General features: G+C 40.8%; 1 protein-coding gene across 8 annotated transcripts; it reads right to left on the bottom strand.

The window, feature by feature from the left end:
* Window positions 1-1835: 1835 nt before the first annotated feature.
* arnt (aryl hydrocarbon receptor nuclear translocator) lies at window positions 1836-20182 on the bottom strand. 8 transcript variants are annotated; one of them, XM_033641344.2, is made up of 21 exons: window positions 19832-20182; window positions 19052-19145; window positions 18870-18908; window positions 18718-18765; window positions 18502-18549; window positions 17647-17860; window positions 15975-16188; window positions 15733-15835; window positions 15569-15634; window positions 15298-15383; window positions 14924-15000; window positions 14254-14388; window positions 14055-14129; window positions 12755-12906; window positions 11480-11605; window positions 10924-11011; window positions 8070-8257; window positions 4991-5180; window positions 4663-4840; window positions 4444-4580; window positions 1836-4347 (listed from the first exon to the last, which is right to left on the bottom strand). In XM_033641344.2, the coding sequence occupies exons 1-21, from the start codon at window positions 19866-19868 to the stop codon at window positions 4264-4266; spliced, it is 2379 nt and encodes a 792-aa protein (XP_033497235.1). In that variant the 5' UTR covers window positions 19869-20182; the 3' UTR covers window positions 1836-4263. The 8 variants fall into 8 exon arrangements, with proteins under 8 accessions (XP_033497235.1, XP_033497237.1, XP_033497236.1 ...); XM_033641346.2 differs by having other exon boundaries at window positions 4663-4837; XM_033641345.2 differs by having other exon boundaries at window positions 11480-11602.
* Between the last annotated feature and the right edge of the window lie 1135 nt (window positions 20183-21317).

Raw genomic sequence — 21317 nt, 5'->3', positions numbered from 1 at the left:
ATGTTGTACTAATTTATTTATTATTATTTCAATAAATTAGTGTAAATAAATGGACCTATAGGTATTCATGTTTATCACACCACACCAGAGGCCTGGGTGAGGTCATATTGACATGGTTATAAAGGTTTAATCGTGTCTCATCATATTACACTAAATCTTATTTACATTCAATACTTACATCATTTTTGGGCGCTGCTGGTCCTTTTTTGTGCAAAATTCTGATTTAATTAGCTGGAAACTGTATAAAAGTTGAAAAAGTGGCAGACAAAACCCCACTGGACTGAATCCACAAAATATTATTTGGTTTGTGGCAACTCATATTTGTCATCTCAGGGTCATGGCTTTACCAAATGAATGTCCATCACTCCTCTGCTTGCTCCTCCTCCTGATAGGTCGAGACAGAGATACTACTGTAAGGGTCCAGCACCATCTGAGCGCAGCGGACAATGGTCACCAACAGGAAGAAGCAGAGCATGAAGAAGAAGAAGAGGGCAAAGCCGAGGTCCACGTCGATATCCAACCTGGACATGGGGAGGACTGGAGGGTCCATGTTGACAAATCCACAGATGAAACTGCTTGTCTGTTTACTTCTCTCTTGGTGGTGTGCACCATCAAAGCCAATCATTGTAATCCATTGTGCTGCTGCAGAGAACTCTTCTACTGCTTAATCTGAATTCAACAAATGATTCCCGTCTTCGTCTCTTCTTCCTTCCTTCAGCATTGACACCTTCTGTCCTCCGCCCGAAGACAAAACAGATAGGTGGACACACGGAGCCCCATTTGGCACCTGTGTCCTCCATGAATAGTTAATACAAGGAGTTTGGTAACGATCAGGCCGTTTCTGAGATTAGAACACCCAGGCATCTCTCTGGTCTCTACAGGAGAAGAGACCTCAACAGGAGATGACACCTTAACGGGAGTCACTGGATCCCTGGTCAGTACAAGGTAAGAACACACGACAAACACAACAGAAACATGCGGCCGGACACGAGTTTTTAAAGCTTCATGAAGCAAATGTGGTGCGTAGATTAAGATGCTCTTAACCAATCAGTTCCCACGACACATATCCCTGCACACATGTGCGGTTTTTGTTTTTTATGGTTTAAAAGTGGTGGAAAAACAAGAGAACAGAATGGTCAAGATGCAGAAAGGAAAACAAAAAAGGCTGAGGAAGAGAAAGAGGATATGATGCCTTCATGGCAATCCACTTGAGAGGGGTTGGAAACTGATCCTGACCAAAAAAAATGCAGATTGCTTGTATTCTGATGCCACACACACAGACACACACACACACAAGTTAAGAGTAAAGTGACTCTATGCAAATAACAGAGGATCTGAGTAAAAAGAAGTGCGAAGAGAGAACAGCCTGTATGTGCTGACGTGATACCAGCACAAGACGTCACCTGTGGCCACCGTCAACACAGTAAACCTATCCTTCAACCTGTACTAGCATTAACGCCGTCTGTTTTCACCCCCAGGCTGTGAAAGAGAGGACAGAAGGATGAAGGCGGAAACTGATCCCAGGAGATACCCGCAGATCTCTCGAGTCTTAACCGATACACAGAATGGGGAGAGAAAACAGATACAGGCCAATCAAAGCAACGCTGGCTTCTGTTTCTTCACCAAATACGAACTTAAAACTGTGTCGAGGAAGTGAATACATGTAAAGAGGTAACTGAAAACAGCCATGACTTGCATGAGTGTGATCAGCAGAGTGCAGTCAAAACAAGAGTGGGAATAAATAAGACTTTGTGATTAAAGAATAAATGATGTTGTGTGTGTCGTCTAACACGGCTACGACGAATCACGTTCAGTTGAGAACACACTCAAGCTGCTTCACTTTCGACAATTTAACAATTTAATACAAAAAAACAAACATTTCTTTCTCTCGTTTAACATTTCATATACAGTATATTTATATATTTGCGTTTCTATGAGTGATAGAAGTTCACATCATCGGAGAAAAAAAACCTGGATACAGAGCAACCGATAACAAAGACATCACAGTCACCAACATACCGTCCTTTTAGAAGAATACTTCACCTGCAAAATTACTATTTCCAGATCAGTTACTTTGTTTTTCTCACACGCCTCTATAGTGAATGGAGAATATGAAAAGGTGAGCATTCTTCATGCACAGGGGCCGTGATAAACAGCAGCAAAACATCTGCAATATAATCCAAGCCTCATTTTTCCAGTTGTATGCTCAGTACTTCCCAAAATCATGTATTTTTGCTTAAAAATATAAGCATAAAACATTTCCACCTACAAGTAGCACACCCTAAATGTGCCTGAGCTCCACTTGAACAAAGTTCATACGCATTCACATGCCCAGGCACACCACTCATCCATGTCTGAGACTGTCTTTGTCTCTTTGTCTTTGTACTGACGTGTTTTAAATCGCAATGTTTCAGTGAAAATGCATGTGTTAGGAAGTGCTGAGCATACGACTGGATAAACAAGACTTGTTTACTTCAATTCATGAAGCATGTTTGCCTTTTTTGGTTCCCCATTCATTGTGGAGGTATAAAAGAAAAAGTCAAGTTAACATGCGGTGACTAATTGACAAAGAAATGGTCATGCTGCGGGTGAAGTCTTCCTTTAAAGATGAAAACTGGACAATTATTAACATGGGTTTACATACAGTTACATAACTCGTCACCATACGCGTGAGTGTTTCACACAGACGATGGAAAACTGTAATAAAAGGGTCAAATTTAAACTAATTCCACATATTAAAAATCAAAAAATATTTTAAAAGCATTATCTTTTATACCACAACATTCTTCTATAATACAAATTTACCAAAAGCTGATTGTTAAACACATGTGGTTGAAAATCCAAATGTTTGTCACAAACAAGAGGACAGAACACCAAGAAAAATAAAAACCTTTGAGGGAATTTTCACTGGTAGATCTCGTTGATTTTTAGCTCTGCTTCTTCCATTTTAAATCCTAAATACCCTGATCAAACCATTTATTAAATACCAATGAGAGCAGGTCAATGGAGAGGTCAAGAGATCCGTCAAAATAACAATAAAATAATCGGGAACATTTCAATTAAATCAAACATTACTAACACACCTCTCATTTTTAAAACATTAATCAAGGAAAACATCTGACGACAAATAAAGAATGGCTTTAAAAGTACACAGTTCCTGCTTGTTAATTATTGCTGTGTGATTTCTTTTCTTTATATTTCTTTTACAAAAGGAGTACAAAAACCCATACTTGGTACAGGGTAATGCATGAGACAGAAAGAAATATCAAGCAAGTCAGAAACCCTACGACTGTGTAACAGTTGATAGTTAAACTGTACGCATCCGTTATACATACATACACACATGCATACTGTATATATGTTTATGTAGGCAAAGAAAAATAGATTGTATACATTTCCAGCGGGCACCTTGACAAACAGTACGTAGCCACTGTAACACTGTGTGTGAGTTGTTGTTAAAGAAGAAAAAAAACAGGTGTTTCTTGAGAGGATGAAAGAAATAGTGAAACTTAGAGGTGAAGCCACTAATGTACATCGAAAACTGTACTCAGAAGCGCTCCATGAAAGTGGTGGTGACATGCAGAGGCATGCTGTGGAGTTGAATCTGTGAGTGAGATTAGCACAGATAGTGGTAGTTTGCGTGCAACAGCGGAGAATTAATAAAAAAAGCTGTATATCCCTGCAATTTCCTGAGAGTTTAAATCAATGATTGGAGTGATTAGTCCACATGCTAAGAGGGTAAGACAGCAAAAATACACTCTTCATCAATGCCTGAGACAAACTAGGAACACATTAGAATAAAAGGCCGTTGTCTGTGTTTGTGTATGTGCTTACTTCCTGTCTACGTTAACCAGAGTGTAAGAGCGTGTTTTGTGCAGTCTATTCAAGTGTGTTTGGGTGATTGTGCGCTTTCATATATTTATATTATATAACACATATCTACAACATAGACTGTTGAGCTTTGGGCAGTGCTAGCTAGAGAATTCTCTTACAATGGCTGGAATATGGTTAAAATAATTATCTTTTCGTCAGTAGCAAATCCTTGATTTTCCTCCCCTTTTACGTCTGCAGTCAGATATATCCCTCCATCTTTAACTGGCTTGTGGCAGTGCAAGTTAAGCCATGCAAAGCAAGGAAAGAGTGCTACTCTCAGGAGCAGGAAGAAGAGGAGCAGAAGAGCTGTAAGAGCTATATAAGAAAGAACGAGGGCAAAAACAGTCAAGAAGACAAAAGGGGTAGACCAGCTGAGAGGTGTTGACAAGGTCACTGGTCGAACGAAGGGTAGATGGGAATCTCAAAGTCATCGCCATTGAAGTTGTTAGGCTGGTCCAGCATAGACAACACGTCCTGAATCAGATTAAAGAGACAAAGAGATTTATTTTAAGTGACAGAGAGAGGGAGAAAGGGCTTGAGAGAGAGAGAGATTAGGCTTGGATCACTCACGGGAAACATGTCTTGCTGGTTGCCCTGAGCATGAGGATGCTGCTCTGCATTACCCTGCGAGTGCTGCTGGCCCTGCCACTGAGGCCACACCGCCTCCGCTGCTCGAGAGGGGAACTGAGCCCCAGACTGAGAGCCATCTGGGATAAAGCACACAGGGGTGAGAGGATGCATCGATACAACACAGAGACACGGACTCACTCATAGATGCGCACAACCTACCATAACCGTTGGTGTTGAGGTTGGCGCGTGCATTAATGGGCGGGTAGTTTGCGTTGTTGGTTGGAGTGGGAGCAGCACCTGTAGGCATCTGGCCAAAAGAGGAAGAAGAGCCACCGCCAAATCCTCCCATGGGAGCAAACTGTGGAGACATTGTCTTTGCTGCCTGGGGAGCCACCTGCTGGTTAGAACAGGACGAGTGACGTGGGATCAGAAACAAGTATCATAATATGAAGTATCCCTAGTTGGTTTAATTTGTGAATGAAGAACAATTAAAAACATACCACCAGAGGCAAAACAAAGTCAGATCATAAATCTCGCACAGGTTTACCTGGTTATTAAATTGCGGTCTGGCTCCAGCTGCAGCTCCAGGCCATCCGCCTGCTGGTCCTCCATGGAGGGGGCTGCCAGTGCTGGAGGGAGTAACTGTCTGCGGGGCTCCATTCTGACGAGACATCTGAGCAAGCATCTGCCCTGCTGAGTGGGCTGGCTGTGCCATCTGTGGAGTCATGCTGACTGGCCTGCAGACAAAAGTGACAGGAGAGCGAGCTCAGAAACCTGGCAGTCATCTACCTGGGGTAAATAATAACCTAAATAAATGTTAGGGATGTTGTTGAAATAAAGATGGAAACCACTGGGGGGCAGCGACATTAGCAGCAAATAAAGACACAGTGTCTTGTTCCATGTGCTCTATAAGGTGACTATATTGCAAACATCAAATACAAATTAACACATTTTTTTTTTAAGCCAGCAGCATGACACTCGCTTGGCGTTTCGGTTCTCGCTCTCTCCTATGGCTCTATCCCTCTCACAGACACAGAAAGAAAGAACAGACTGACAAACATGATACGTTACACACACTCTCCCGCTCTTGCAGATGTGTGTTTGCAACTTGCAAATATAATTAACATATGAACTGGAGAGCTGTTAAGAACAAGTAACACCACTGGTTCCACTTTGATTATCAACAATACTTAACAAATCTTTATTTAACTTTATTTTAACAGTACTTAAAACTTTATTTTAACAGTAGTTAACATTATTATGACAGTGATTTATTGAACTTTATTTTAACAGTACTTTATTTAACTTAATTATAAAAGTACTTAATTCTATTTTAACAGTACTTCATATAACTTACTTTATTATAACAGCACTTTTTTTTAACATTATAACAGTGCTTTATTTAACCTTCTTGTAAAAGTACTTGAACTTTGTTATAAACAATTCTTTATTGAACTTTATTTTAACAGAATTTTAAACTTTATTATAATAGTAATTACCATTATAACAATATTTTATATCGCTTTATTACAGCAGTACTCAATTTCATTCTAACTTTCATATGACAGTATATTTTTAACTTTGTTATGACAGTATTTTAACTTTTTTTTTACCAGTGCTATACTGACCTTTATTATGACATTTTAACAATATATTTTTAAACTGCATTTAACTTACTTTATTATAACAGCACTTTTTTAATGTTATTGTAACAGTGCTTTATTCAGCTTGATTATAACATTACTTTTTTAAAAGTGTATTGTAACAGTAGTTAATTTAGTAGTTAAGTATTTTGGTAGCCTACAGTAGTTTAGAGAAGATTAAAAAATTCTGAGATACATCAAATGTATTGCAATATAGCCTAAAGATACCACAATATTATTTAAGGGTCATATCACCCTGCCCAAGAAAATAGCTAATAGAAACATACAATTACTTCTGAGGATAACATTCTGTCAGGCAGCATCTGCACCCACATAATGAACAAGTGGAACGTCTTTGTTCTCGTATACCATTCATGCTCAAAACTGAGAGAACTGCTTTAAAAGGAAAACTCTCCAGACATGTTAATCACCTGGTAGATTACATAAATGTCAGTTTATTCATTGTCACCACAGAGAGGAGTTGCTGTCACTGTTTGTACAGTTTACAGAAGACAACAATCCCATTATCTTCAGATCTCTTAAGTACATTGCTAATTGTGGTTGGCGAAATCACTGTTATCCCAAGTTAATGATATAACCTAATTAAGTCAGATCTCAAGATAACAGGATAAGAACCGCAGGCACATTCCAGGTTTCTGTGCTGTACCATGTTGTTTGTTGTGGTAAGTGACATTAAAGGCACCACAGAAAAAGAGCAATTACTCCGAATCAGCACTTATGACCTATTAGCAGCAGTGTGTGGCCGTCAACCTTTGGGTAGAGGTGTTTAGCCCGAGCCGACAGCAGCATGATCTTTGAAGCGGGAATAGCCAGAAGTAAAAAGCTAGCTTTAGGCCAGGGATACTTCACTTGCTTTGCACGGGGACACTTTTGCAAGGAGATAGGAGACCAGGGGCCAGTTCATAAACAAATATTTATCAGTAAATATAATGGATGAATTGCCTGTTTTCAACCTTTCAACATTTGCTGTCCCTTTTTTTTTTATCAACAAGCTTTATTTTGATGTTTTCATTGTCATTTAAGCCCCGTTTTCACCAAACAACGTAACCCTTCAGACATGGTCCCTGGACCCTAGGTCCGTTGTATGTTTCCACCGCAACAGTACTTTTAAATGTGGGCAGGCTTGTTGTCACTCACTGCTCCATCCAGCACTCACTGTATTTCCTCATTACCAGTGACACAGAGGGAAGTCTGCACCTCGTAGACAGAACGAGGTTGCCAACATTTTCAGAAGACAATAGAACAGGCTGCAGTGAGAGTCTCTCTGTGGGATATTTAAAAATAGCAGGTTTGTGCATTAGTCCTTCTCAGGCAGAGTGCAGAGCAGAGTGACCGTCCAATATTGACCAACGAACGGATTGCAGCGTTCACAGCTTCACCTTTTAGCACCAGATCTGTGTGCTAGTTACCCCAACAGAGGGGGGACCAAAAATGGGAACTTTACGGAACAGAAAAAAGCGTACCGAATTGAACTGTACTGTAACGTACTGCTTGGTGGAAACGGGGCTTTAGAAAATGTTCTGCGGGCCACCTGTCACCCTGCTATGGGCAATCAGCCGTGAGCTGAGTGCCACTGCTTCAGGCAATAAACAAACTTCACTGTGTCACATGATGTCAACATCACCGTCACAACAAGACTGAGAAGCTGTGTTCAGTGTGATGATGCTCTGTAGTCTCATTTAGCCACTTGTTAGGAAGCGCCTTTTTTGAGACACAGAAAACTTCAAAATTCATTTTACTGGAGTATATACTGAAAATCTCTTGAGCTTGTGTCATAACACCTGAAGACTTCCAGGAAAGCAAACCAGAAGTACAAATGCTAACCCATATTTATGCATTTTAAGACTTATTTCTGCACTAATAAATGCCTTCGGGTTTAAGATCTGGTGTACATGTAAACACATGCACACACATGTATACACACATGTATACACAAATGTATACACACAGGAGACTTCCTACCTGTATGCATCACTGGAACGACCAGCAGTGAAGTTGTTGGCTGCAGGGTAGATCTGTGTGGCGGGAGCAGAGGTGGAGGGCAGGCCCTTAGTCTGATCTGGGCCTTGGAAGAGGGAGGGGTAGAGCTCCGGCTTCTCAAGGCTCTTGCTGTGGTCTGGACCTGCTGCCGTCACTGGCTGCACTGGCATCTGAGGACCAACAAAAATATCAGTCAGGGATCCGAATCCAAAACTCTTTTTTTGTTCCAGTGGTGAAAAATTGACCAGACTATTCGTGGCCACTCGTCATTTCAAGCTGAGAGTTTAATTGCTGGACATCAACAATCCCTTCACGCTCCAGTACACTTGAATTTGTTTTGTTTACCGAGGCTGTCTACTGCTGTCGGTTATAGCACCACACCCAAATGCCTGTATTGTTTCTGCAATACAGGGTCCGTTAATTTAAGAAAATTCACAACAGATGGAGGAAGCTGCAGCCATAGTAGGAAGACACACAACTCCTGAGAAGTAAACTGAGTAAGTGCAGACAAATGCATGAAAAAGCAATATGACAATACTGACCTACTGTAGGTGACAGTGTACTGGGGGTGAAATAACCTGACAAAAGCCCTGTTTTGGCTCCAAAGGTACCATACTAAAAGAAACAGGGATATAGAGTACATAACATATAAAATAAAGTGAATGATAAAAACATTTTGCCGTCGGCAGTTGGCTTCAGTTGCGCATTCTCTTGCTGGGAGCAACGACTACTGGCAGAGCTCCATGGCAGTTTAACTGTTACACCGTTACAACCACTATTTTGTCAGATCTGTGCCCAAGCAAATATTTACACGTGTCTTTTATTGACTCCCCGTATGCCCATGTTGTACCATCATCTGTAGGCACTCCATTTCTTTATTTATGTTAGTGTCCCACAAAAAGGTGTGAGAGAGTGAGATATGGAGAGATGCAGTTCATAACACATGAGAAAAGCATAAAAGCAAGACCATTTATCCTTGGATTACCTCCGGTCTGTTCATAACTATGACATGTATTGCCCATGTGTGGCCTGAGATATAAAATGGACGCCACTCAAGACAAGACAACGCACTATTGCCCTCTGTGAGTGTGGGCAAACAGTGGAACATTGAGTGATTTAAAAAATACACAGTTGTGTTTATAACTGATATTCATCAAACTGCACAAAATTATTCATCAAACAGTTTTCAAACTCCATAACTTTTCCTGTTTTTTCATGACTGTGTGTGTGTTCTTTCTGTGTGGAAGCTTGTTCCTTCACTGGTTCTTTTACTGGTTAAAATCTCTTTAACCCTTAGAGGCCAGCAGAACCCCTGGTGATTTCAGCTTTAATTACGGTCTTTAAGAGGTTGTGAAGTGCTCATTTTGGTAGCAACCATGTCATGCTAGGTTGCCATGAAGGGGGCTAAAAAACACTCCAAAGTTAGGCTAAATTTTGGCGAGGGAAAAACTGGCGTGGCCATTTTCACAACGCCCACTTGACCTTTCTCATCTGAATAAAAATAGGTTCTTGGGTACCTCTGGGTACTTATGCTAGTCCCATAAGATCTGAGCAAAACGCATGCAGATTTTTGCATGCAGTACAAATTATTATTATATTATAAATAGTATTATTATTATTAGTTATTTTCACATATTGTATTTGAATGTTTCTGCGTGCTGTGGTCCCCAAACAGCTGCATGGAACTGCATAAATGCAGTGACTGAAAAGCTGAGACTTGTGGATTCAATGAGCCCAATTTTATTTATGTGTGAAAATGTTAGCCCCCATTGTAGCCATTTCATTTTAGTGAGACAATTTTTAAACTTTTTATTTTTTTTATTTTTAAGATATTTTTGGGGCATTTTGGCCTTTAACTGACAGGACAGACAAGTGTGAAGGGGGGCGAGAGAGGGGGAGTAATATTCAGGAAAAGCCCACAGGCTGGAGCCGAACCCGGGCCCCTGCGGCATCAGCCTTGTACATGGGGCGCCTGCTCTATCCACTAAGTCACCGATGCCCTGACAATTTTTAAACTTGACTTCACTATATAAAATGATCCATTATGACTTCTAGGATTATCACAACCTCATGAAACTTTACATCCACAAAGTAGAGACCTTGGCATTCAGAGGATGTATTGCTCAGTAAATACCCCACTTCATAATTTTAGAGATTTTTGTGACAGTTGCTAACAAGTGGCTAAATAAGACTACAGAACGTCATCAAGTCGCACACGGCGTTATAGCCTTGATGTGGTAGGGATGTTAAGTCATGCTACTGTGGTGTAGTTCATGTATAGCAAAATGTTAGCTTTTTACTTTTGACAATTGCATTAACTCATCAAAAATCATTCAAGTGGTGTTTGTTTGTGAGGATTATCTGGCTGAACAAACTGTGTAAGTATCATTTACTTGTGTTTGCCACAGGGCTTATTTTCTGCAAAAATTCAAAACCAGTGGAAAGATCCCATTGCCTATTTGACAAGAAATTCAGGTCGACGCTAACTTCCATGTCAGCCCACAGACAAACATCATCCCTGGAGCACTCCATACACCCTGCACTTATAAAATGGGTCTATGGTGGGTCTCTAAGGGTTAACCAAGGACTACAGAGAAAGTGTTCCACTTTTAGCAAGCACTAACAGCAGGCAGTCCGTTGTGATAATGGATCTCTCCTAGCATCCGGTTCTGTTTTCCTGTTGAGCAAACAATCAACTTCCTGCCACTGTTTTCATAAAAGGGCTAATCAGTCAATACGGCGAATGAAAAGGGGCCCAAGAGAAACCGAGTGCAATCTACGCTTCAATCAAACTTGATGTGTACATTCATGGGTGCCCACACGTGTGTGTCCTAACCTGTGAGAGGGTGATAGGTCCTGCCTCATATAGGCCGTCTCTGGCTCCGCCTCCCTCGAGCTCGGCCTGCTGCTGCTGCTGTAACTGCCTGAGAAGGGAAACAGACAAGGAGAGAGTCAGACTAAAATAGCCTCATTTCCATTTCTATGCCCTTCCACTGTTGAGTGAGAAAGCCCATACACCTGCTGACAAAATAGCACTCAACCCGCCACCGGTCACCATGGCAACATAAAAAAGAAATGAGGAGAGAAGAGGAAGACAGTGACACAAAAGGTCTGTTATACAAATACATACGGCTCATATGCTACACCACCAGTGTTAAAAGTCCATATTCACTACCAACTATAAGAACTATTATTAGACATGCGTCTAATTAAACAACACCACTGTCTTTCTGATGCTAGAGACAAATACAACGGAGAGAAAATCACCCAGAGTGGAAAATAACACAAAAACAGGACTGTAGTTTGCTAGAAACAGCAGTAGTCTCCCATGAAGAAGTAGCCCATGTTCTCCCATGCAGGGGGAAGGATAGTCAGGCCAGGCCTGGTCTCACCTGGTGGCCACCTGCCCAGGGCTGAGCATTACAGGAGGGCAGTTTGGGCTGCCCTGACCCAGGGAGGGGGGCAGCGAACCCCCGGGAGAAGAGATGGGAGTGAGGGGGTCCTGGGTCGAATTTCTACTGCCCCACAATCAGAGATGGGTGGCGAGGAGAGGTGTAGGGAGAGAGTGATCAGTGTGTGGTTTATTGCAAGGGGTGGTGTAAGAGGAACTGAGGATCAAAGGGGACCTCCAGTACTTTTTAACCTGGACCTTATTTTTACTTATTTGTGTTTAAGTAACTTGTGAAAACAACAAATTTTGACATTGGCCCAGTATTGTGAGAGAGTGAGAGCAGCTGGCAGTTACTTTTTTGAGCAAAATTAGTCAGTGAAAATGGTCTACTAGTAATCGTATTGACATCATACCACCTTTCATTAAAGTTTCAGTGTCTGTACTTATTTTTACCTCAAAACTCCATGTTTCCATTTCAAAATAAAAGCTCTCTGACAACATTTCGGTGGTAAAACAGCCTTCCTTTGTTAACACAAGGCCTTTTAGTGTGACATATATTTGCAGGACTGTGTTGTTGACAATGCAGTGGCTTGCATGACTCCAACATTTGTGAAGAACCAGCTTTTGTCTGTCTTTTGTCAGGCAGCTCTGCAGCAACACTGTCTATGTGAACACCGCACGCACACAAGCCGCAGCAGTTCAGTGAGGTAGCCATCATGTGCTGCTCACATAGGCAGTGTAGCCTGGGCTTAAGATACACCTCTTGTACTCCAATACAACAAACAATTAAAAGCACTACTCTCTCCAACTTTCATTCATGTTTCCACCGCTTTCTTCCTGCAACAACTTCTCATCATCAAACTTGGGCACAAAACAGGTCGAAACAAGTGAAAGTTGCATCTGTGGAGTCCTTTTGGTAATGTTGTAAGACAATCAACACAATCTGAGCCTGTCGGTGTCACAACAAGCAGTGATAGTGGACGTCACTTGATGGGGCTTCTTTCGTTGCTGCCAGCTGCCAAATCTCTCAATACTGAACCACTGTCAAAAACTGTTGCTGTTGTGAGTCACTTAGACACAAAAAGATTAAAAGTATTGTCCAAATTGAAAAAAACACAGGAGTTCCCCTGTAAGGGTGATATGTAAGCATTCACACAGAGGGATCTTTCACAACGGTCACATTTCAAGACGTCAATGGTTTCATTATGCACTGTATTTGATTGTGTAATCACATTACATAATCGTCAGTGTTGGTAAAAATCAGTGTGTGACTCACTTGACGTTGACGTTGGTACAGATGATGTACTCAATCTCCTCCGAAAATGGATTCTGGAAGGTGAAGGAGCTGGTTCTCATCCAGATCCATTCTCGCGATTTGGAGCGAAACCGAAACATCACTGACAGGACCTGGCCTTTCAGCTTCACCACCTGTGGACACAAGTCCAGCACGATAAACAGTCAGAATGTGGTACTTTCCACAATCAGTGAGCCGGAGGTTTTACACGCACACAAGAAACAGAGTTATGGGGAGATATCAGGTTACACGACACCTTTACAGTTGAAAACAGTCCGGCTCAGTAGCATTAGAGAGAAAGTTCTCCTTACAGTATGACTGTGACTGAATTTTACCAATAGTCAACAAGCAAGTAGCTGATTTAGACATACAGTTAGGGTCAGTTTTAGTCTGACTTTGAATTGATTTATTCTAGAGCTGCAACAATTAGTTGATTAATCAATCAGCTGACAGACAGAAAATTAACTGTCAACTATTTTCATGCTTCTTAAATGTGAGCATTCGATCCTTTTCTCTGTCTTACACGATAAACTCAATGGCTTTGGATTTTTGGATTGTTAGTGGAACAAAACATACCATTCGAACACGTCAACTTGGGCTCTGGGAAATTACACAGTGCATTTTTTCAGACAATCAGTCTCTGTAGCAGATTACAACAACAGCTGCTTTTCTTACTTCGTCTGACAGTTCAAGTTCTTGATCGAAGTTTTATGTTAATTTTTTATCAGGCAGTCTTAGAAAACCTAATCAGGTACAGTATCTCAGCTTGGTTCAGTAACCAAGTTACAATCCAAACTGCTCCGACTGATCCATACTGCATGGAAAATAATTGGTGTCAAAGAGCACATTCCCATGCAGACTATTTTCGAACAGGCTTCTCTACGTCAAGCCAATAAGATCATTAATGACTCATCTCATGTTCTGCATACAGAGTACGAGCTGCTGCCCTCTGGAAGGATATTTAGAGTGCCTCGTTGCAGATTTAACAGATTTGAAACTTCACTCATACCAATGTCTATAAAGCGTTTAAATAATGGCAGATAAAGTCAGAACTGGCACTGGATTATGATGATTTGATGAGTTGAGTTAATCTTGATCTTGACATTTTATTGGCAATACCAATGACCAACTAATCGACAAAATAACTGGAATTAATAGATAATAAAAATAATCGTCAGCTAAGGCCCTGATTTATTCCGACTATAAGGTTGCTATGTGCAGTTACTGAGTCAGTATCAGTTACTGAGTCGTCAAAAAGCCGCGCATATTCAGACAGTCCTACCTGTTGGAAGCTGTCTCTCAGTAAGCCCTGGTCTTCAGGGTGGGCGAGCTCGAGAATATTCTTCCCCAATAACTCCTGTGACACACAGCAGATAAAAGAACCAGCATTAGCTAAGGCAGGACAGACCAACACCAACTTCTGGCACAAAGGTTGTTTGAAGATGTCTGTCCCCGACATTTCCACCGGCTCAGAGACTTACCTGGGGCTGGTAGCCAACAGCGGCCATGCAGCGGTGATCTACAAAGGTGAACATGCCCTGGCAGTTATGGCGCGAGATGAACTCCACTGGAACACTGATACTGTTGATGTCTGCGTCCCCTGGACAACAAGTCACCTAAAGACAAGCATTACACTCTAAAGGATGCTAGAGCTGCCACCATAATGTTTAACAGGGTCATAACGACATTGTGCATGAATCACGCATTTTTAGTTTCATCTGGTCATCTATCAACTGAGTGCTTACTCAAAAGTCAAGAATATTATTGATGTTTTTAACATCAACTGCTAACAGGCAAAAAAAAATATTTCACAACACACTGAAACAGTGCAAACATCAGCCACAATCCACTCCAGATAAGACCATAGACTGTGACCATAAAAACACTGCCTCATGGTAGATACGCATTTTCAAAATAACATGTTTCTTTCACCACCAGTGAAGGTGATTTTAAGCGTGAATTGATTATATAAGGGTCAAATAATGCTGCACTTTGTTGGAGATAAATACAATTTTGCAGTTAAGATGTAAAAATCCATACCAAAGGTTCCATTTCCACAATTTCACAACTTTAATTTCATTGTGTCAAATACATACTACAAAATAAGGACAAAACACATGTGCATATCTCTACACGAAGCATCCATCATACCTGTAATCTCCCAATTGCAACCAGACAGTAGCGACTCCCCTGAGCGTTGTCTGTATCATCGTCTGCTAATGACATTCCTAAAAAACAAATACGCAAAAAATATGTAAACATGGGCCACAAAGAATAAGTCCTGAAAATGTTTTTTTTTATATTGTTTAATTGAACAGATAACTTTATATAGCCCACATTGGTTAGATTTTGTTAGATTTTATCATTTAATTTTTATTATCTCTTACCTTCATGCCTTATTCTATTTGTAAGTATGTGCAAATTTTGACTAGTCTGCACCATTTTGGGATGATGCAGTTGTTATGCTTGCATAATGACAATACAGTTCTTGACTCTTGGGGCCAACCCTTTTTGAGTAGGTTTACCTGAAGGAGGCCAGGACTTGATGTATCCTGTACAGTGGACCACTACATACTGGGGATCCCCTTCCTTGGCTGCACCCAAACCATTCCTGAGGTGAAGGAAGAAATTGTAAAATATACTTAAAAAATCAAGCAGTCCTTTTACAATGCCAGTAATAAGACTCTGCTTCAATGCATGTTATTGCTACCAGGCTACTCCAGGTACGCTTATCCCTGCAAAGTAACCCCAACTTAGTTCAAAAAACAAAAAGAAAAAAAGTTTGGTTGTGGTCACCTGTTTCTACTCCTCAGAAAGTTCAGTCTGTTCATGGACAGTGGTTCCACAGGACAAGAGCCACACCTGTAAATATACACAAGTCACCACATGGATGATTTATGTGTCTGGGCACACAATGAAGAAACAATGAAGTAGATAATTATCTGTAGTATGAGTCACACCTCATTCTGCAGATGAATGATCGTCGGGCTCCCATACTCATTCTGGCTGACGACTGCTGGCCTTCCTTCTTCACTGTCCCCGTCTTCAAGTCCAACATCCTCCCTTTAAACACACAAAAGACACAATCATCTCAATCATGGGTGTAATGAAGCGAACCAGTGTCAACATTTGTTACGTTGACAAAGTGGGATTAACAACTCTACTACGGTCTGTTTATTCAGTGTCTGTGTCTGCGTTGTACCTGTGTTGTTATTCTCGGCAGTAGAGAGCTGCTCTCTGAGCTTTTCTGTGTCATCTGGGTGAAGCTGATCATAAAGAGAGGAGCCGAGCCATTCAGACTGGGCCTGGTTAAGGACGGGTGTCAGGGAGTCTGAGACGTAAACAATGCGGCCAGTCTCACATGACACCACGAACAGGAAGCCGTCGGCTGCCTCCAAGATGAGATGCTTCAGTTCCTACAGACAGATAGCAGCAAAGACTATTTGTGATTAACGCCCTCTTTAATTTACAACACACAAATCTCAATGCACCATGGTCCGTACCATCGCTGTCTACACTGTTGACCAAGGGAGGGTGTTTACAGACATGTGCTACCTCCATGATTAGGCCTGTCATGATAAATACGTTTTTGACTTATAGCAGCATGTATGGACATGACCTTGATCATTTTGCTGACCTCTACATTGCCTGTTGTGTTACGCTACATCTGTGAGGTTTTTTTAACCAATATTTTAGCCAGCATGATGCCAGAATAAACAGTAGCAAATCTCCTTTCTTTTCTCCACCCACACCTACTTGCACCAGACCGAACAAAAATAAAACAACGCTTGACAGACAACACAGCGTAGCTTACTGGTAGCCTGCACCTGTGCTTTTGGAGTGGAACAGGTGCAACCCAATAGATTTTAGCTTGTCAACTCCACGCAATGAGCGAAAAAGTTTGTCATTTGTAGTTTTACCCTCCAACAACTTCATCCTCCACTCGGTAAATCCACCAGCAAACTGCCTGGCTCTCAGGATATGGATGTCTTAGATTATAGAGGTAACCTTGGTGTTCCCAGTGCTTCCCTTAGCTAGTCATTAGAGGTATCACCTGGTTTTGTTTCTGCTGGCCAAATTCGTATTAAGTCTCAAACTCCTATAAAAGTGATATTATTTTATATGTACACCTAATGTATATATTAAAAAGTGTGAATTAAAAAATACGTTAAACATATTTTTCATATTTAAATGTCTGAATATTCTTCAGAATTAAAAGTTTATTGCTCTGTGAAAGTGTGTATATCAGTGCCATAAATTGGTCTCAAAATGACAATAATATTGTTTATCATGATTATTTCTGGAACAATACACCGTCAAAAAAAGCAGTTATCATGACAGGCCTTGATAGTGACACCAGTTACTTCTTTTCACCTCTCAGCTAAGAGCTTCACCAAGAAGGTGTAAAGCACAAGAGGCCCATTTACAGTCATTAAGTTTAATTTTGAACAACGTACAAGTTGACTAATGGCCTGGGGGGAAAGGCTGGTGAAATATATTAAAACAAAACCCTTTCTGACATTACACATTTAGATTTCACAAGCAACATCAAAGATAGTCAATTAAAATAGCTGCTACCCTTCAGCCTTTTTCTATGTGAGAAAACTGACTTGCAGGCTTTAAAGGTGATACTTTCACTCCTCCTTCACTCTATTTCCATTGAGCTCAGAGAGGTTTCGTGTGAATTACATTGTGACCGTGAGACCTGTTTGTAATTTTTTTTGACTCTGACACAAGTAGTGCAGCTTTGTCTGAAATTGTCGCTTACTCTGAAAACGCCTTCAGCAACATTTCCCCACTGTGAATCTAGTCTACGTTGATTTCAGGGAAAAATGTTATGTTTCTACATTTCTTTGTCTCTCAGTTGCTCATACCTGGTCAGTGAGAAAGGAAGGTTTGTACGACCCATCTGAGTTGGTATTGCCGCTTCCTCTCAGAGACTTCATATGAGACACGGCCATTCGCAGGATGGTGAGTTTGTCTGGTTTCCGTGCTAGTGCACTGCAGGTGGGCACCATGTCTGACAATTCTGTGATGTAAGCGGTCATCTTGTTCCGTCTCCGCCTCTCAATCTCACTATGGTTCTCCCTGAAGCGAGGAGACGAGGGAGGGAGGCAGAGGTAGAGAGGATAGGCGGGATTGAGGTGGGGGAAACAGACGGGCAGGTGGAAGACATGGAGTAGAGTTTAGAGTTAATGCTGCAATGCAAGTGCGCCAACTGGGAAGAAACGGTGGGAATGAGAGAAGGTGAGAGAAATAATGGGCGCACAAAACTATAAATCAATGATCGATAAAAATGATAGTGAGAAAGCAAGAGAGTCTGGTCTTTCAAGCCCAGTCGGTGTGACAACAGAGAGCAAGTGCAAGAAGAGAAAGACCCCTCAGAGGTCCTGACAGGGGGGAGAGAGAAGAGACAGAGAGGACAGTTGCTCAAGAGGAAGAGATTACCAAAGTGAATAAAGTCCCTGGGTCACACTCAGCATAGCAGTTAGTGACACATATCAGTGGTGGGGTTGAGAGAGACAACCAGCTACTTTGGGCAGAGAAGCATAACATTCTGACAGGCACCAAAACAGACGCATAGAGCGGCGGCATATACCGGTAATTTTGTGCTATCATAATGACAATGTGCTGGGGTCCCAGCAGGACAGGACAGATTTTGATCAGCATTCAATATAGATATGCAAACAAGCAGGAGAGGAAGCCTCCCAGAGTGGCACAGGCCATACCTGGCTTGTTTTTCCTTATCTCCAAAACTCTGATCTTCTTCCAAAAACCTGGAAATGAAACCAACCTACTAAAACACAGGCCCAAAAATCACTACTAAAATAAAAAGAGGCGTGAACTTGAAGACAAAAAAACTTGGAAAGGAGAGGGAAGCAGCATGGGGGCTTCTCTACACCCCCTCCACACACGCATCTAATTCTTCTGACTCATCCTCCTACCTGGCAAAGCGCTCTTTGTCATTGGAGCCTCCTGTATCATCGTCACACCTTAGAAAAAAGAGAAAATGACACTTGTTATTACAGAAAATACCAACACATGATACACCACCTCATTTAGCTTTACACTAAAATAAACTGTGAGACAAATGTACCTGAACAACTTGCTCCCTTCGTCATCATCAAAGTCTTGTCTATAATAAGGAGAAACAGAAGTTTCATTTAAATATTCTCACAGCTACATTGACCATAAGTGTCAAAAACAAAACTAAACCAGTCAGCAAATTACACAAGACTCAGCACAAAAGTTGCCCCTAAAACACACACAGACACTTACGCAGCTCTTCTTTTGTTTGTCCCTTTTGGTACAACAGCCCCACCACTTCCTTGGGTACCACTTGCCCCCATACCCAGATTTGGGTCTGGTAAGTCTATTAATAACACAGAGGCACAGAGAGACGAAATGTAGCATGGATGACAGGTGATTTCCTATTGAGCTTGGAGCACTGAAAAAGAAACTAAGCCACTAATTGAAGCTTTGAACGCCACACATAAAGAACAAATTAGCATTAAAGCACATTACTGACATTTGTTGTTTGTTTTATTTCACAACTTGTGAATTTAACATAAATTATCTCCACATCATTTATTCTTGATTCGTGATTGCAGACTGTAAAGAGCTAAGACCACCTCGACACAAAGCTAACGTTAAAAGCTACACATAGCATTCAGATATCAATTTTGTTAGCCACATCAACGTACCTAAAAACAGAGAAGCACAAACCGAGCTAGCAAACCACAGCTAGGTTGTCGGCTAACTTAGATTTGGTTTCTCACTTTACCTCAGTCAGCCACGCAAAAAATATCACAACAGGGCTATTTTCACAGCCCACTGGTCGCTAATCTAGCTGGCTAGCATGTTAGCAAGACACTTCTGCAATAACCAGATAGCCTTGCTGTGGCATTAGCTTTGCTACTAAGCTAACTTAGCCGAGGCTGTCACGCTATCTTTGGGAAAGTGTCCGCTTTAGCTATGCATGACAAAACAACCAGAACCACAACAGCTGCACGGTTTTACGTGACTTAAAATGTCGCTGTGACTTGTACTGCACTTTACCTGGATTAGAAGAGGACATGTCCGTCTGGAATAACATAAACAAACAACTTCGGCTGCGGAGAAAAAAAATCCTCAAAACCCCCGCCCCTCCCCCTAGCTAGCAGGCTAGCGGCTAACAAGTGCCTCCGATCTCTTCACGTATGCGCCTTTATTTTGTGCTATAAACGCGCAAATCCATGACTATAACTGCGCCAGAGTGACCCGAGAGGGTTTAAAACACAGGCAAAAATAACGAGTTGACTCCTCCAGTGGCCGCTTTATTCCTGTTTTCTCACGGTTTAAACCCCCTTTCTGTTCAAGATGGTGTTTGAGGGTAGCCGAGCGGAGCACAGTCTGTCTACAGTGTTTTCCTTTCCTCTGTCTCTATTGGTTATCACAGCAGCCAGATACACGTGACGCGCAATGTTGGGAAATCCATGTTTGGCTCCGCCCCGCTGACGTGCCCTGTTTTATTCCGTATGTCATGACATATAGAAATGGGTTTGTAAATTATATATATAATTTAAAAGGTCTGGATGCGTCCTCATAAATACTTAATTGTGTTAAGGTTAAGAGGGTGACCTTAAAAAAATACAATATAAAAAAAAGCTGCTTTTTCTGTGATGAACATTCAGAAGCAGTTTGTGACTAATTTTATTTTATTTTTAAAGACTTCAAATTATTACAGGAAAATCTGGTGTAGACTAGGATGACTAACCATGCTCAAGGACCAATTTGGGGAATTAATTTTCAATTATTATCACTATTTATTTATTCAAATTTATTCTTCTTTTTTGGGGGGTTATTTATTCAAATTAATTTCTTATTTTTTATTGTTTTTTTTGGCTGTACCCCTTCTTGTATGGATCTCTAAAGCCCTGTTTGTATTGTATTTTTATTTTTGTTTGTCAAGATTGAATGTCTCATTTGATGTGTAGAACCGTCATGTACCAACCTAACCAAAATTAAAAAAAAAAAAAAAATTAAACTATAAAAAAAAGAGGAAAATGTGGTGTATGGTTCCTTCAAATATATTTTTAAAAAAAAACCAAATTTAAGAAGATGTAGGCTTTTTTATTCATAAATGTAAATGTATCACAAAAAGTAGGCTATATTGTTTTTGTTTTTTGTAAAGCAATAGGCCTATGTGAAACTATTTTCTAATTAAGTTAACAAAAAGACAATCAAGACACTTAATATCTGTATGTCTTTTAATATTTGTTGTCTATTGTGATAGACCCCTGGTTCTTTTGTTATTGTATATTTTGTATTGCATTATTTTTGCTTTATGCCAACATGTACATCTACTCTGTATTATAATCTTTTAATTAATTTTTTTTTTAAGTTATTTAAGTCAGCTTTCCTTCAGTGGTGTTGGAAAATCACCAAAATGAATTAACTGTTATTATTTATTTAAGCTTATTTTAACATTGTGATTTCACGATTCTGATATGATTGCAGATGTGCTGTTAACCCATAGTTTCTGAATGTTTTTCTCTAAAGCACT

Source organism: Epinephelus lanceolatus, chromosome 10 (assembly GCF_041903045.1).
Source record: "Epinephelus lanceolatus isolate andai-2023 chromosome 10, ASM4190304v1, whole genome shotgun sequence".
Taxonomy (NCBI): domain Eukaryota; kingdom Metazoa; phylum Chordata; class Actinopteri; order Perciformes; family Serranidae; genus Epinephelus; species Epinephelus lanceolatus.
This window is presented reverse-complemented; position numbering and strand designations above follow the sequence as displayed.

What these genes read in the sequence shown, in the direction of transcription:
- arnt (XM_033641344.2), bottom strand. Translation starts at nt 19,868, where the DNA reads ATGTTATTCCAGACGGACATGTCCTCTTCTAATCCAG. An exon ending in GAAGGGAGCAAGTTGTTCAG is followed by an intron (nt 18,766 to 18,869) that starts GTACATTTGTCT and finishes CTTTTTTCTAAG; the next exon opens with GTGTGACGATGATACAGGAG. An exon ending in CAAGTCCTGGCCTCCTTCAG is followed by an intron (nt 15,001 to 15,297) that starts GTAAACCTACTC and finishes TTTGTTTTTTAG; the next exon opens with GAATGTCATTAGCAGACGAT.